The sequence below is a fragment of the Echeneis naucrates genome, chromosome 10, assembly GCF_900963305.1.
Source record: "Echeneis naucrates chromosome 10, fEcheNa1.1, whole genome shotgun sequence".
NCBI lineage: Eukaryota > Metazoa > Chordata > Actinopteri > Carangiformes > Echeneidae > Echeneis > Echeneis naucrates.
In genome coordinates, this window is record NC_042520.1 from 10,493,877 (window position 1) to 10,509,469 (window position 15,593).

Consider the following 15,593-nt stretch of genomic DNA (forward strand, 5'->3'; position numbering starts at 1 on the left):
GTGTTTGTCTTTTTCCGGCCAAAATGACTTTCTTTAAGGTTTCATTGCGTTTTGTCGCGCGTGTATGACGTTGCAAGACGTTTACCATCATGGCGGCCGAAGGCGGTGAGGAGCTGAGCAGCAACGGGGAGCTCGAAGAGTCTTCAGGTTAGTTAATTACCGGGTGTGAATTTTCCTCCTTGCAGGTCGGAGTCGGCTCTCGGCTTCCAGACAGCTCTGAGTTCATGTGCAGCTATTTTGGGGAAAGACAGTGAGCGGAGCTGAATGTAGGACAAGCGTGAGAAGCTAAGCTAAGCTAACTTGATCTCAGCCAAACATCCCTGTGAAGCAACTTCAACCAAGAGTGCTGAATTCAAGCAGAGTGTTGAACTCAACCAGAGTGTGAATCACTTTTCATCACAAACCAGCTGATTTAGGTTCACAGCAAGTCGAAGGCGCTGCAGCCGGAACTATGCTTGTTATATGAATGAAACGATCCCGTTCAGACAGGGGGCGTTTAAATGAAAGCTCTAAACTACTGCTTTGTATGGGTTTTATTTAACTGGATTTTATACATACGTGGATCAACAAATATGAGTTTACTCATGCTGAGCTGAATAATGAGTTTGACTGCTGAGTGGATAAAAATTCTTAAAGTGTTTTAAAATCAGCACTGATAAAATAATTGTATTCTTTAATTATTTCGCTAGTTTTCCAGAATATGAATGAGTTTTTCTTAATGTTGATGTTGCCTTTTTCTAATACATTGCCCAGGTTGTAGAGGAACGGGGAAGTTAAATGAATATCACAAAATCACATCCATTTGGTGAAGAAATTTTTCTGACAGGACTTTAATGAAATAAAAAAAAAAAAAAAAAAAGTAGGTTTAACTTACATAAAGTGCAAACGCTGACCCAAACAAACACCTCACAGCATGTCCACTGCTACAGTCGATGTCAGAGGTCATTTCAATTCACAGAATTTTGGAAGGACTTATGGCCCAGCATTATGTAAAATAATTTGAAGTCTAAAAGGAGCTCATAATAAATATTTATCTGTGCTATTAAACTTCTGATCTTCTTCCCTCTTTAGCGATGGAAGTTTCAGCACCGCCTCTAATTGAGATGGCTGAGATGTTAGAAGAGAACGGCAGTGTAGCTGCTGCTCCTGAGGCTCCTGTGGACCCCGAACCCCCGTCTTTCACCATGCCTCCAGCTGTAGAGGATGAAGAAGGTGAACTGCCGGCTGACTTTGAGCGTCTGTGGAAGGCTGCCCATGACAATCCTCACGATTTCACCAGCTGGACTGACTTGCTGCAATACTGTGAGCAGGAGGTGTGTAGAGAGCCAGCGGGAATTAGATCAACAGTTTAGCCATCATATATGATATGATCAATATTATGGCTTCCCTTAAAACATTTATTTGTTGCTGCCGATTGAAAATGGACTTGGATTTTTTTTCTCACCTGTTTAGAGTCACATCACAGCATCACGTAGAGCTCTGGTGGCCTTTCTTGCTCGCTACCCACTTTGCTACGGATACTGGAAGAAATTTGCTGATCTGGAACGCCGTGCAGGGAACAACACCAAAGCAGAGGAGGTAAAGCAGGAATAAGAGTTTACAGTTCACTATTTCTTTTTCCCTTTACCACCATAAAGTGGACAAACAAAGTGTTTTACTGCACTCGTGTTCATTTTTGTGCTGTGTTGTGTTGTGTTAGGTGTGTGAACAAGGTCTCCAGGCTATCCCCCTCAGTGTAGATCTGTGGATCCACTACATCAATCTGCTGCTGGGAACACTGGACATGAACCTGCCTGAATCACCAAAGCGGATACGCAGGTAGACAGACACTGTGATACACACATACATATTGAAGAAATGAATTGTTAAACCTGAATTCTGACGCCTTGTACAAAATTAGTTTTTCCCTTGAATTAGGCCTCACAATTCAGAGCACAATTGATTTCGGCAGAAGGATATTAGCAACATTGGAGTGAAAAACTATTAAATAAAGTTGAGACATTTCCCACCAAATCCATTTATCCTTTAGTGAATGTGAAGTGAACTGAATGACTCAGCCAAATTTGATTTAGGGATATTAAGATTTAATTGACAATTAATTGTCAGTAAGAATTTACTTGATTAAAATATTGTAAGCAATATTAAGCTTTTAATGTTTTAGATAGAGACCCTTTTTTAGCAAGGAAAATTCCAGTTCTCACCACTGATCAGTGAATTATTAATCAATCTATATGGTGTACCAACTAATGATTTAATGAATTAGACCCAACAATTCCCACCATGAGCAGGTACTTGGTGCCAGTAACAAGGAAACACTAAGTCCAGTATTGTATCCACTGTTAACTGTTTGTGAAGCTCAACTCAAAGTACATGCTAACTGTCCTTGATTTTAAAAAACCTCAAACAATATTTTGTGGAGAACTGAGTTGTTTTGCATTCTAATGGTTTTCCCCTTTCTACCCTCAGTGTTTTTGAGGATGCAGTTGCAGCAGCAGGTCTGGACTTCCACTCAGATCGACTTTGGGATCTGTATGTTGAGTGGGAGAAGGAGCAGGGGAACATGAGGAACGCAGCAGCTGTCCTTGACAGGGTCCTCAAAGTCCCCACACAGCTTTACAACACACACTATGACAAGTAAGACCACGCACATACATGCCATGTTATGGCCAAGCACAATTTCTTGAGGTAAATTTAGAGAAGACAAAAATGTATGTAAATACATTGTTGCTAGTACCAGGTTTACTACCACAATAGTGAATGTTATTTCACCTTTTTGTTAAATGAGAAATAGTTCCAGAGCTTTTCTCTTTCAATTGATCAATTGTGCCCATATTTGAGAATAATTGTCCTTCAGCAAAACATGAAGTCAACACCTTGTTAAATATTCCTGTCTTGTTCCTCTTGAATCACACTTTCCTACTGTGTTTCAGGTTCAAGGAACACCTGAATGGCCATGAGCCCAAAGATATTCTCCTACCAGAGGAGTATGAAGAGCTGAGGACATTGTGTCGTCAAAGTCAGAAGGCGGAGCGCGCTGAACAGGCCCAGGAGGAGGAGAAGGAGAGGCCGCCAGGGGAAGAAGAGCCCGCCACACCTGAGGGTACAGACACAGTGAGTAAAATATGACCAGTCTTCACTCAACCTTTAGAAGATAAGGTCATATATAGGTCATATACGCTCATATATATATTGGTGAGATTGTCAAATTGGTGCTTATTTTTCATCTGTAGGAGGAACTAATGCAGAAGATCAGGGAACAAGTTCTGGTTCAGAGGGACAAAGTGTACCAAGACAACGAGGGAGAAGTTCGCAAAAGATGGCACTTTGAAGATGCTGTGAGGTTTTTTTGTTTTGTTTTGCTTGTTTTAGTTTTTCTCTTTTATGAACTGCCTGTTAGTGTATTATATATTTTATCCTACTGTGCTGTCTTGCTCATGTCCATTCTCTCCATCTCTCCACAATCTTATGAAAATTGAAAAGGTATGAGTGCCAAAATAATTTTGTGTTGTGATTCTGGTGCTATATTTTATGACTGTTTTGTTCAGCTCCATACCAGATTTTTCTTACCTATATTGCTGTATGCATTGTATATGTATTTATTTAAAATGCTTTTTTTTCAGCAAATTCTCCTTTTTCATTTGGTTAAAAACAGCCACTTAAATGGCAAAGAAGAGGCACCTGCACAAAAACTGAAAAAGGAAATCCTGATTAAAAGTGAATATATTTCGAGTACACATTTCATGCTGGTATTCACTACTTGACATATTTTCAAAAGCCGGATGTTTTTTCAATTAAAACCCAAATTCTTGGTGATACAGTAACGTTTGTGTAACATTTGTTTCTTAATTTGCCAAAATTCTTACTGTAAATGCTTATTTGTCTATTTCCATTCTCTCTCTCTCTCCATCATGCAGATCAAGCGACCCTACTTCCATGTTAAGTCACTTGACCGCCTCCAGCTGCGAGCATGGCACTCATACCTGGACTGGGAAATTTCTGAGCTGAACAATGACCCCAAAGATTCCAACCAAGGTCACTGGTTATGAGATAGTGATACTGTCACATCAATTTAAGTCAACCTCTCAGAGCGTGTACAGTTTTGACTGCTGTCCTTTTATTAGATCCAAACCAGGCAGCCTCAGAGGGGTTAGAGGTCACAGCTCAAACTCAGGAAGTGTCAGAAGATTTGCCAGCTGTCCATGATGACCACAGGGTTCGCATCCTCTTTGAACGCTGCCTGATCGCCTGTGCTCTATACGAGGAGTTCTGGATCAGAGTAAGAAAAAGGAGAGATGAGATTATATATGTGTGTGTGTGTGAGAGAGTTAGCACTCTATCTGTATGTGTGTGTGTTTCAGTACATTCAGTACCTGGAGCCACAGAGTGTGGAAGAAGCCAGAGCTATTTTCAAACGAGCCTGTGAGATCCACCTGACTAATAAACCCAACATCCACATGCAGTGGGCCACCTTCGAGGAGAGACACGGTACAGCGAGACAAGACACACACAGACACACTCTGAAGGTTTGACTTATGATTGCATTAAGTGAATCTGGGATATGGATGTGCACTGACTTCAGTGAAAAGTAAGGATGACTTGATAGTATACAGTTTTAATGGAACTGATGATTATTCCACAAACACAAAACAACAGGATCTACAGGTTCTTCTCTTAGTGATCATGACCTCTAAATCACAGCATTGTAATAAATGCAATCATCTAATTTATTAGTTGTTGACAATGTCACAAAACATCATCACATTTATGCCTCTTTGCCGGCGGCCGCCAGAGCCGGAGATAGCCTGTCCTCAGGTTGTCCATGTGTTAGATTCATAAGGATCTTATCTGTTCCACACACATGGATGGAATATTTCCATAGCACCATCACATAATTTCTTCAAATTTGGCACAATCATTAATTGGGGCATAAGGTCGAAGTCATTAGATTTTAGTGGCCAAGGTCAGTAACACTTCACACTTTCAACATTTTGACATTAGAAAAAATATAAAATTGTTCATATTTTGACTCTGCTGAAACAAATATAGTCGAGGTGTTTTAAAATACTTTAAACACACACCCATATACATGCACAGATGGATTACATCATTATAAAGTAGTCAAATGAAAACCAACACAAACACTTCATATAAAGGGGAGCCAACAGTAAATGTAGCCACCATGTTTATGAAAATCCTTGATCTTGTCCAACAGGTGACTTAACTGAGGCTCGGCGAGTGTTGGAGGCCATGGAGAAGAACCTGCCTGGGCTGGCAATGGTCCGTCTCCGCAGGGCTGCCTTGGAGAGACGAGCAGGCCAGCTGGACCAATCAGAGGCCCTTCTGCAGGAGGCAGTGGCTGACTCTAAAGAGAAGCCCATGTTACACGCTTTCTACTCCATCAAGCTGGCTCGTCTGCTGCTGAAGCTGGGCCGGAACCCGAGCAGAGCCCGGAGGGTTTTACAGGAGGCGCTGGAGATTAGTCCAGTGAGATAATTAATTCTCCTCGCACACATTTAGGAAAAAAAAAAATAACTTTTGACATCATACTTGTAAATAATTTACTAGCCCCACCCTGCCTTTCAATGGCAGAAATTATTTTATTTGTATTTGCACCAAAGCTTTAATGTTCTGTTTCTTTACTTTTTCACAATAAAACCTGCTTAGTTTTATTTAACCAACCATGATAAAGTCTCTCCACTAATTATATAGAAGACGTGGTTTCTGGATGTGCTGAACAATATCAGATGTAATTCATATTCTTATAATTGATGCAGAATTAGAAAGCCCAAACTTAGCACAGGCAGCACATAGCTCTTGTTTCTCATTCTCTCTCTGCTGCAGGATAATGATAAACTCTACTTGAACCTGTTGGAGCTGGAGGTGTCGGGCGACCCCTGGGCTTCTAGTGAGGCAGTACAGGAGTGTGTTACACGAGCCCTGGCGGCACCTCTTGCCCCTCACACCAAGATCCTCTTCTCACAGAGAGGCCTGCAGTTCGCAGAGGACTACAGCAACTCTATCCAGAGGTCAGAGTGCACTTTCAGTCTTCTGATTGGCAAACATTTAAGATGTAACTGCCGATGTAAACTCTGGTGCTATCTGATTAGTTTCTTCATTGCTGAGGATTTTGTTCTGCATTGGCTCTGTCCTGCACAGTGTGCTGTCTGTCTACGAAGAGCATCAGAAACTTTTGAAGGAGCTCGGTGGAACAAAGAGAGGAGCAGAAAACGGGTGAGGGGCAACGAGATAAACTGATAAAGTTCATAAGAAATGGTCCCCTAATTTTCTTTAAAAAAATCTGATATTGATAAAAAAAAAAATTAATAATGTTCAGTAGGTGGAAAGATGAAAACCATCCTAGAGGCCAATCCTCCATTGAACTAGTTTTTGATTTGCAGAGATGAAGATTCAGAAAAACTAAGCAAAAGTGATGATGGCTCTGCTGTTGCTGCACAAATCCCACCCACAATGTCACATGTCCCCATCACCACACCCCCTCCACCTATGATGGGTACAGATGTGAATGCACAGGCCAGCTACGGGGGATACAGCAGTTGGTATCAGGTACTAAAGTGATTTTCAAGAGGATGTGAAGCTGGAATGGTCTTATAAAGACAGAGGACATTTCAAGATGTCCTGTTTACTTAATTCCTGTCTGATTTGTTCCCAGCAACCGCAATATGGCAGCTACGGCTACCAGAACACCTGGAACTACAACCAGGGCTACTATCCTCCAAGCTAAACAGATCAAGAGCAATAAAACTGTGGCACCAAAAGACGGCAGGATGCAGTTTGACCCAGGAATACTTCTCAGATGAACAACAAACTGAAGCACCCAGTCCTGGCGGTCTAGCTCTGCTAAAAATAATCCCAGCATCCTTTCCTCTCCGTCCTTCCTCTGGGTTGACTCACTGTCCTGGATTTGTGAAAGGGAGACTGGAGTAAAGATCTTTTAACATTTCATGCCATTTCAGCATCAGGTCTGAGGGACAGGTGGGAAGATCACAAGGAAACAGTGGCGTTAATTTTCAACACATCGGTGTGTCTGCATTTTAACCAGAACTATTTTTGTATTTGTTTGCAAGCCAACCCCTTTGCTTGTGTTTTAAAGTCATCCAAAACTTTACAGGTGATGTATGATTGACATTTTGTACCATTCCACACATTAGGTATTTGTTGTTTTTTCTAATGTATATAAAGGTGTTTTATAGTGTGTCACAACAGATCAGCTTTGTGTTGTCTTTATTTGTCTCCCTTATTCTCAGTGACTGAAAGTAAACCTTTTGGGTCAAGTTATTTTAAAGTCTGGACATTTCTGCACACCATTGTATTGTCTTAAGCCTCATGTTGTCAGAAATTTAACTGAAGACAATCTGATTTGTTCAATGCAGAGTGTAACTTTGAGCAGCACTCTTGGTCCATAGTAGTAACACGTATTTAATTTCTCCATTCTTCTTTGTTTGGTCATTACTAACAGTCCACTTGTGCATTTGCCTTTCTTTCTAAATGTGCAATATGAAGAAAATGGGAGAGCTATCTGTGAATTTAATGGACTTATGCTCCTGGCTGGAGTTACCATAACTAATTTAATAAAAAGGGTTATGGGTGCCTTTTATTTTACACTTATATTGAATATTTTTTAATGTTTTAAAATGATAATGACAGCTGTCAGATTGTGAACTTGTGGATTTCAGCTCATTGTTAAGCAGTTCAAGCTCTTAGAGCATTGTTTCCACCTAAGAATCTGTTTTGTTTTGTTTTTTTAACATCTAAAAACTTCTGTAATCTACCTGCTCACATCAGCCTCAGCCAGACACAAATAGGCACTTTACATTTTGGAGATAAGATTTCAATATTTTGGCTCTCCATTTTTCAACCAATCCCCTGAAAAACATAAAAATACCTCCAGACTTTCTAGGTTTGAAGTGATTTTTAGAAAATCCAGTCCATAATTCTCTCAGTAAGCTTTATTGTAAGTATATTGGTGAATATGTAGACATATGTCAATATATTTTAACTTATAAAAAACTGACAAATTAGAGCATCATAAAATCAGGAAGATTGTGGGGATTAAATTTAAGGCCCTGACAGAACCAATCACGTAGGTCTTCTGTGGTGCTTTGCCATGTAAGGATCAGGTAAAAGTGAACTATTTTGTTCTGAAACCATGAGCAGTGCTCCACTATCAGTCAGAAGCCAGCTATCTTCACCTTGTTCTTGATGTATAAAGATCATTGTCAGTCCAATTTACAGCCAGTGAAATCGGACCAGAAAGACAAGGGGCAGCTTTCAGTTAGTCTTGAAAAAACAAACCATTTTTCCTGATGTCTTCCTGCGAAGAACTGTCATGCAGTCCCCAGCTCTGTCTCTGCTTTAGTTCAGTTAGCTGGCTTATTGAGTGATACTAAAAGGAGGCAATGCTGTTCCTGGATCAGATGTTTGCAGTGGCTTGGGGTGGGTGGGGGGATGTAGAGGTGGTGAGGTAGGCTCACAGAGCAGATCCTCCTGATCTCACTTTTTGGTAACAACCAGCACAGCTGAAGGCACCAAACCTAAGAAGACAAGCATAAAATCTGTGAAAATGGCTCAGAAACAGTGTGAGGGAAAACCTGTGTTGTGCAAGCAGTCTAAGGGGGTTGTCTACACTTCACCTCTTAGATAAAATGTTCCACAGGCCCAGTGCTCACCAAGTTCTTTCAGGGGCTTCTCCATGTCCAGTTCAGTGTAGACATGACGGGGATAGGGCGACAACAGCGTGAAGTCCTGACCCTCAGGTGTGTTGCCATTCACCTGCACATACACACGCACTGCTGCCAGCGGCTCCTGGGCCTTGAAGACCGTCGTGATGGTTGAGCCATCCAGCAGACGTACCTGTGAGGAGCAGAGGGGAGTTAAAGAGCCAGTGAGTGGAGGAATAGGGGTTAGAAAGAGAGATAGACATGAGCCACCTTAAAAACCACACACTTTAAATGTTATAGTTTCATAGCAAAACGTTTATTTTTTCATTAAAAACATGCAAGAATGTTAGTTTGTCTCACACCTAAATTAATACATAAATATGTGTAAACTGTTGATGTCTGAACAAGGACAAAGTTTGATCTTGCATTAGCGTCACTGATGAGACTGCACCTGTATCCTGGACTCATCATACTCCTTCTTTGTGGGTGGAGGGCCCTGACTGCTGGGTGATGAGGGGCTGGGCTGGACCGGTTGAGACGATGCAGCTGTGCTCGGGGTTCCTCCACCTCCAAACTAGACATAAAAAACAAACAAATCTTTAAAAAAAAAAAAAGATGTGGTAATATGGAAAATTTGGAAGAGAACAAGATAGAAGGAAAACTGAACTGCTCCGATGTCAGGAGTACCTTTTGCGCTCTCTCCTCTCTGTCACGTGCTATCTTCTCTTTAACCCTTTGTCTAACAGAAATAAAAAACAAGCCACATAACATTGGGAATATACTGTGATACCATGAGACTCTGAACTGAATATTCCCCAATATACAGTATTTTGACATGTATTAGTGTGTTTCATTGGGTGACAATAACCCAGTACACACATTTAACAATTACAATGGGTGCTTTTCATTACATTACAATTATTTTACATTCTGTAATAAGTAAACCTGCTCTCCAGAACACTGCATTGTTGTCCATGTTCAGATTCTATTCAAAGATTCACAAAGATTCATGAATAGTAACAGCAAATAAAAAAACAACAACAGTGTTTCAGTCTCATGATCACACTGATGTTTTTTGGGCTCTCTCCTTTTTTGTAAAAACCTTTTCTTTGGTCACCTTGGAATACATTCCAATGGAAAATTATTAAAACTGCTTGATCCTTTAGGTAATGTTTTATTACAGATACATGAAAAACTGGTTCATGTCTCTATCAAAAGTCAATAACCAATCCCTGAAGCTACTTTTTCTTGTGCTTACACGTGACTCATTAAAGACCTTACCTTGCCATTTTGTCCTCCATTTTCTCTCTCCTGCGCAGATCAGCTAGTTTCTTCATATCATCCTCCTGCAGTTTTTGCCGGATCTGCTGCAGTTCTTGGCCCTGCCTCCTCCGTGCTTTCTCTCTCTCCACTTCTTCCGCCCGCTCTCGCTCTCTTCTCTCTGCCTGCTTCACCCGCATCAGCTCCTCTAGCCTGAAAAAAACAAAACCATACACACTCAGACATTGGTTTACTCACAATGAATTACAAGCCTCCAAAACCCATTTCCAACTCCTTGAAACAGTGGGGCTGTTCTTTCAGATTAAGATGAATCTCAACCTTCAGTAAAAAGCTACATGTGCACTCTGACCTCTTGACTTGCTCACGTTTCTCCTCCTCCGTCATTGGCCGCTTTGCACTCTCATCATTCTCAATGTAGTTGATATCTCCACCTGCAGCAAAAACATGCCACACTGAAGACCCAAAAAAAGGTGGGCAAAACTAAACTATTTTTAACTATAGAAAGATGAAACTGTTTTGTGACAATGTAAATGTCTTCTTGTCAGCCACAAGTATGAACAAACCGTTTTTCAGACAGGTTTATCTTACTGTAAAATAATCTAATGGCAGACCGCAGGAAAGAGATTTCATCAGCTGTCATCACATTATGCTTGTCTAAATGAAAAGTGACATGCCACTTTAATATAGATAAATCAGAGAATCAGAGAAAATCAACTAAGACTCTAATTACTGATAAAACAATCAGATGTGATTCCTGATTATGTAAATTAAGTCACTTACAAATGCAGAGACTGATACAATATCATTTAAAATAATAACAACATAAATATAACTTCACTGAGTACTTGTAATTGTATACATTTCTTTAGAAAATATATAACGGTATTCAAAATAAAAGTTTGACCTTCAGCGGTGTCAGCTAGCGTTGGCTGTTCTGTGTTGGACTGGCTGTCTGCTTCTCCTCCCAGGATGTTTCCCACAGGCGGCACATAGGGCTCATCGATGTCAGGGTCGTTCTCGTGTTCCATTAACCTGAAGAAAACACATCACAGAGGCTAAACTGGTGTGAAAACGGTGATGGCGACTGACGGTGATTCCATTATTGTGTCAGTCACACTGACCAGTCCATGGCTTGTTCGATCCCTTGGTTTCCTGTGTTGCCCACAGCCTTCTCCCTGAAAACACCAACGCAGACAAAAGAGCAAGAAAGTTTGTTGTAGTGCTGGAAACTCTTCCTCCATTTGAAGCAGTCTCATATGTAGAGTTCATTTAAAACAGGATCACTCACGCCCTGTTTCTGTCAAAGCCCATCTCCAGCAGGCTCTCTAGTGTAGTTAGCTCTGCCATTTTGACCTGAAACAGACTGTACACATGCTGAACTGTTAAAGACAGTACTTTCTGTCATTTTGACACATTGTTGCATAAATGGTGTGGAAAGTAAGTAGCAATAACCCTTTGGCAAACATCCCTTCTGCTTGCCTACAGAGAAGGAGCTATATCACAACTGTACTGAATGTAGAGCACAAAACACACATTCAGTTGTTGTCTAGTTGTTCCGTAGTTGTTCAGTATCACCACTAACGTTATGCTCTGAGCTAAAATTAGCATGATTGTGGTGAATGTTCAAATTGCGAAAGCTAGCTGAGAAATCTCGGTGGCTAGCCCGATTAAAACCGAACGCAAGCTCAAATAAGATCTCCATTACTTTATCTGTCGATGTTTGTTCGTATGTTACACGTTAAGGTACCCAGAAGTGTTGGTTTATTTCGCACAGGGGCAATTTCAGGCAATTTTCTCGCGAAGACAACGTTAGTTAGCTACTCACACATCAGCCAACACCGCTTCAACAGTACGGCAACCCACATGGGTCAATCAGAGTGAACACGAGAATAGCGTTTGGGTTTTTGCGTGTTTGTTTTGTTGTTTTATTAGTGTTTGTTTGTTTGGGTGGGGGGTTGCCTTTTCTTACCTCTTTGTGAATACTTTAGAAACCTTGACCCAGTGCAAACAAGACTTTTAATAATACCGGATCCCTTAAAGGTTTTACAGAGTTTAAGAAGAGTTACATTCACAAACGATGGAAGAAGATGCAATCCATTTACTTATATGAAAATTGTAGGTTACTTTAAAAGTAGCTGCTTGTTTAGTTCAGTTTTTGTGTATTTTAGATAATAATAAGTCAATAATGTGAATAAAAGTTCATTCATATAGGAGTAAATTGCGACAGCAAAGCTGAACTGTAGACCCTGGCCAACAGGTGCCAAATAAAGAAGACGCTCCCACTCTGTAATCATTTATTTATTTGAAACACCATTACAAAAGTTGCCAAATGTTATTTGCAAAACAAAAAGATTTGGTCAGTTAGTTAGGATTCCATCATTTGCAGGGATTTCTATCAGCATTTCCCAATAAATGCAATTCCTGACTGTGAATAAATGTAAAGAAAGTTCATCACATCTCAACGATAATGCTAAATGAGCATTGTGACAAATTTTAAAATGTGATAATAGGTTATTATAGTGCCGATTTAAACTCAATGTCTAAATGTTCAAATGCAATGTCTTCATTTTAATTTATCATTTGATGTCAGGTTGCCTGTTTATTCTGAAGAATTCTTGGCTGTATCATCAAAAATTGATTCTCTCTTCATTTATGAAAATCTGATAATTAATCAATTACTTATACATCTCTTCATTTCATGTGAACCATATCTGCAAGCTTTTTTTTTTTTTTTTTACATATAACACCAGAGGTAGGAAACCTGACAGACTGCATGAAGAGGCCTGAAATTCAGGGGCTGATTACAAGAGGTTTAAGGCCACATGGTGTTTCTGATTGGATACTCTTCATGTTGTATGATTGCATCCCATAATCGTGTGGTTGTGGGTGTTTAAGCAGAATACTGTTTATTGAGTTTTATGGGCAGGTTTGGTCTGTTACATATTTACAGTGAGTGTAATGATTAATTTTTTTTCTCTCCCACACCACACAGTCTTAAGCTGCCTTCCCTCACTAGCTTACCATTTCTCAGAGACAGACTTGTGTCTCTGCTCATGTCTGCCTTACTTCTTTTCTCTTTTAAATGTTGGCCCTCTGAATGTTTTTCTCTGCTTGCTATTTAATTGTGTTACCTCCTTTCCCTCTTTTGCACATTTATTTTTCTCCCAATTTTCCACATCTCTCTCAGAATTGATGACCTGGTGGAGTGAGCCATCCATGCAGTATTTTCCTGGTGAGTATGAACATTTCTAATGCATATTAATGTGGCTAATTAACTGGAATATAGTAATCAGATAAAAAGTTTTAGTCACCTCCGGAATGATTCGCAGGCTATGGGACATATTATTTGCATTTAATTTGATATAGTGCCTTCATATAATTTGGTCTGTAAAAGCTCAATCTTCGATCATCTTTTGAACTATTTTGTCACTGTAGTGTAAATGAATTGAATGGCTATTAAAGGAGGCAAAAAAATGGCTCTTGAGGAAAATTATGAAATGAATATGAACAAATATGAGGTCCATAATCTTCCTGATGCTTTGTGTTAATTGTTGCCTGGCAACAAACCTGTGTGCCTTTTGTCTATCTGACCCAAAGCTAACATCAATGCTTCACGTTTCCTTTGGCCTCAAACTCATTTCACCTGCTCTATCTGTCTGTAAACTATAGCAATTGTTCAATTCAATACATAGAAGGTCATCTCGGTATATTTGACTCTGATACCACCGCCTTATCCTGAAAGGGTGAGTGAAGATGTCTTCAAGTAATGAGTGGATGGACACTGTAGCACAAAAGACTCATTTGAAATATTATTTCCTTCTCAAATGTGATTTCTGGTCACGGAAGTTCACTTAACTTACCCTTAAATTGCTTTATGGCTCTGTTTTTTACAGGGGAGGGTTAAGGGTCAACACTCAGTCATGATAAGTTAAACTAAGGAACCTAAGGAGATGAGTTGAACACAAGCATTTCATGCAGACTGCTATTTACTACTTGTCTTCAAAGCCATATAAGTACCAATGTGTAAAAGATTAATTCTAATGGTCAAAGGTTTAAAATTCATTTGCCGGAGTGGCTTTCCTTCTTGGCTGTATCCACACTTTGACTGGGTGAATGACATTAATTTTATTGGACTCAAAGGGTAACATTTTACCTTAGACTGTAGTGGATGATATCTTACTAACCATTTATTAGGTGTTGTTTGTATTATCACATGAGGGCTTGGATATACCTGCAATAAAATGATTTGAAGTTGTGTTGTCAGCAAGATTGAACCAAAAGAGGGCAGCATTATTTCTTTTGACAGTGGTTTCATGCCGGAAAGCAGGTTTATGAATTATTTGTCTTTAAAATATTGTTTTGTTGTTAGACTATGGAAACAAAAAGTATATAGCCTTGGTCTCTACTGAGGACCTGAAAACTTAACGCACATCAAATGACAAAGGAGCATGTTTAATCTGCATTTAAATTGTAAAATGAACATAATCAGATCTGATTGATAACATTCAAACCCAACAACGACAAGCAAGCACTTGAGATAACCACACTTCTATGGGAAATGTTAAATAAATACAACTATTTTTATGGTGTACTTGTTCTGTCAGCTGTGTTGTTTCTATGGGTCTCACCAGCTGTAACAGCATCTCCATATGGAAAATATTTGGCTTCCAGTGGAGCTGCTGTTATCTGTGGAGAGACACCTCTTGTCATCAAAATGCTGCTGGGACTCTGTATCTTACAGATGATATATCTGACTTTTAGTCAGTGTGTTGTATACAACAACAACTTCCAATTGCTGTTTTTCCATTCACGGTAATATTCATACTTATTTCTGTGAAGATTGCTTGTCTGTATGAAAAATAAAGCCAACCCAGTGATTCCTGTATGAGTGACTCTGTTTCTTTAATATACTACTTAAATAAAGACACAAACATGACATTCAATGACACCTCTATTCTATCTACATGTGTGTTTGTGTGTGTGAGAGAATATATGAATAATGTGAAAATCACAAATGTCTCAGAAACAAAATGCATTATTTATTTAAAAAAAATCAAAACTGAAAATAAAGGAAGGTATCATTTTGACCATACATATCCATGTGGTATTAGATACATCCATTTGAAATGAAAACCAAAACTAAATATGAGTGACTCTGCTGTTCTCAGAATCTAAATCCCTCTCAGTATGAAAAGTTCTTTCATTCTTTCATCAAACAGAATAAAGTTAATCTCAAAGTAGAAGAAAGTATGACTGAGTAGATGTTCTTTTTGTTCCAAGGTCTCCTTCTTCACCGAAGCTTTTGTGATGCCCTTCACTTCCAAGTCCCTTAATATAACAGCATCTGCCACACCTGTAAATGTAAAATGTTCAGGTTGAAACTAGCTATCACAGTATAGATTACAGAACTAAGACATCAATTCAAGTAGCCTCATTCAGTTGTTTCCCACAAAACCAATGAATGGACACTGGACGTTTATGTAAACTTTGCTTATGTATAAAACAGAATCTTAATGATGAAAAATACACGTTACAGTGTAAAAGACAATCAGCACTGGAAATAAATCTTCCATTGTGGTCCTTTTAATGTGAAGAATACCATAACTGAGGATCAGGCTCATAAACGGTTGAATT

General features: G+C 39.5%; 2 protein-coding genes across 4 annotated transcripts; one reads left to right on the forward strand and one right to left on the reverse strand.

Moving 5' to 3' along the window:
- Positions 1 to 85: 85 nt before the first annotated feature.
- LOC115049679 (pre-mRNA-processing factor 39) lies at positions 86 to 7,223 on the forward strand. The gene is made up of 15 exons (XM_029512096.1): positions 86 to 147; positions 1,072 to 1,313; positions 1,453 to 1,578; positions 1,700 to 1,818; positions 2,467 to 2,634; positions 2,931 to 3,111; positions 3,231 to 3,335; positions 3,915 to 4,032; positions 4,122 to 4,276; positions 4,359 to 4,485; positions 5,213 to 5,484; positions 5,842 to 6,026; positions 6,157 to 6,231; positions 6,399 to 6,564; positions 6,671 to 7,223. The coding sequence occupies exons 1-15, from the start codon at positions 90 to 92 to the stop codon at positions 6,740 to 6,742; spliced, it is 2,169 nt and encodes a 722-aa protein (XP_029367956.1). The 5' UTR covers positions 86 to 89; the 3' UTR covers positions 6,743 to 7,223.
- A 718-nt stretch (positions 7,224 to 7,941) lies between these two features.
- ubxn1 (UBX domain protein 1) lies at positions 7,942 to 11,808 on the reverse strand. 3 transcript variants are annotated; one of them, XM_029512602.1, is made up of 10 exons: positions 11,785 to 11,808; positions 11,248 to 11,322; positions 11,081 to 11,134; positions 10,864 to 10,991; positions 10,309 to 10,390; positions 9,960 to 10,151; positions 9,366 to 9,417; positions 9,130 to 9,252; positions 8,688 to 8,871; positions 7,942 to 8,552 (listed from the first exon to the last, which is right to left on the reverse strand). In XM_029512602.1, exons 2-10 carry the CDS (start codon positions 11,304 to 11,306, stop codon positions 8,512 to 8,514), a joined length of 915 nt encoding a protein of 304 aa, XP_029368462.1. In that variant the 5' UTR covers positions 11,307 to 11,322; positions 11,785 to 11,808; the 3' UTR covers positions 7,942 to 8,511. The 3 variants fall into 3 exon arrangements, with proteins under 3 accessions (XP_029368462.1, XP_029368463.1, XP_029368464.1); XM_029512603.1 differs by having other exon boundaries at positions 11,665 to 11,785; XM_029512604.1 differs by lacking the exon at positions 11,785 to 11,808 and adding an exon at positions 11,707 to 11,741.
- Positions 11,809 to 15,593: the final 3,785 nt, after the last annotated feature.

Bases quoted from the DNA above. Each gene is read 5' to 3' on its own strand.
- LOC115049679 (XM_029512096.1), top strand. From the start codon at position 90: ATGGCGGCCGAAGGCGGTGAGGAGCTGAGCAGCAACGGGGAGCTCGAA. The intron at 4,033-4,121 runs GTCACTGGTTAT...TCCTTTTATTAG, and splicing joins CCCCAAAGATTCCAACCAAG to ATCCAAACCAGGCAGCCTCA. The intron at 6,232-6,398 runs GTGAGGGGCAAC...TTTGATTTGCAG, and splicing joins AAGAGAGGAGCAGAAAACGG to AGATGAAGATTCAGAAAAAC.
- ubxn1 (XM_029512602.1), bottom strand. From the start codon at position 11,306: ATGGCAGAGCTAACTACACTAGAGAGCCTGCTGGAGATGGGCTTTGAC. The intron at 10,992-11,080 runs GTCAGTGTGACT...TGTTTTCTTCAG, and splicing joins ATCGAACAAGCCATGGACTG to GTTAATGGAACACGAGAACG. The intron at 9,418-9,959 runs GTAAGGTCTTTA...TATTTCTGTTAG, and splicing joins ATGGAGGACAAAATGGCAAG to ACAAAGGGTTAAAGAGAAGA.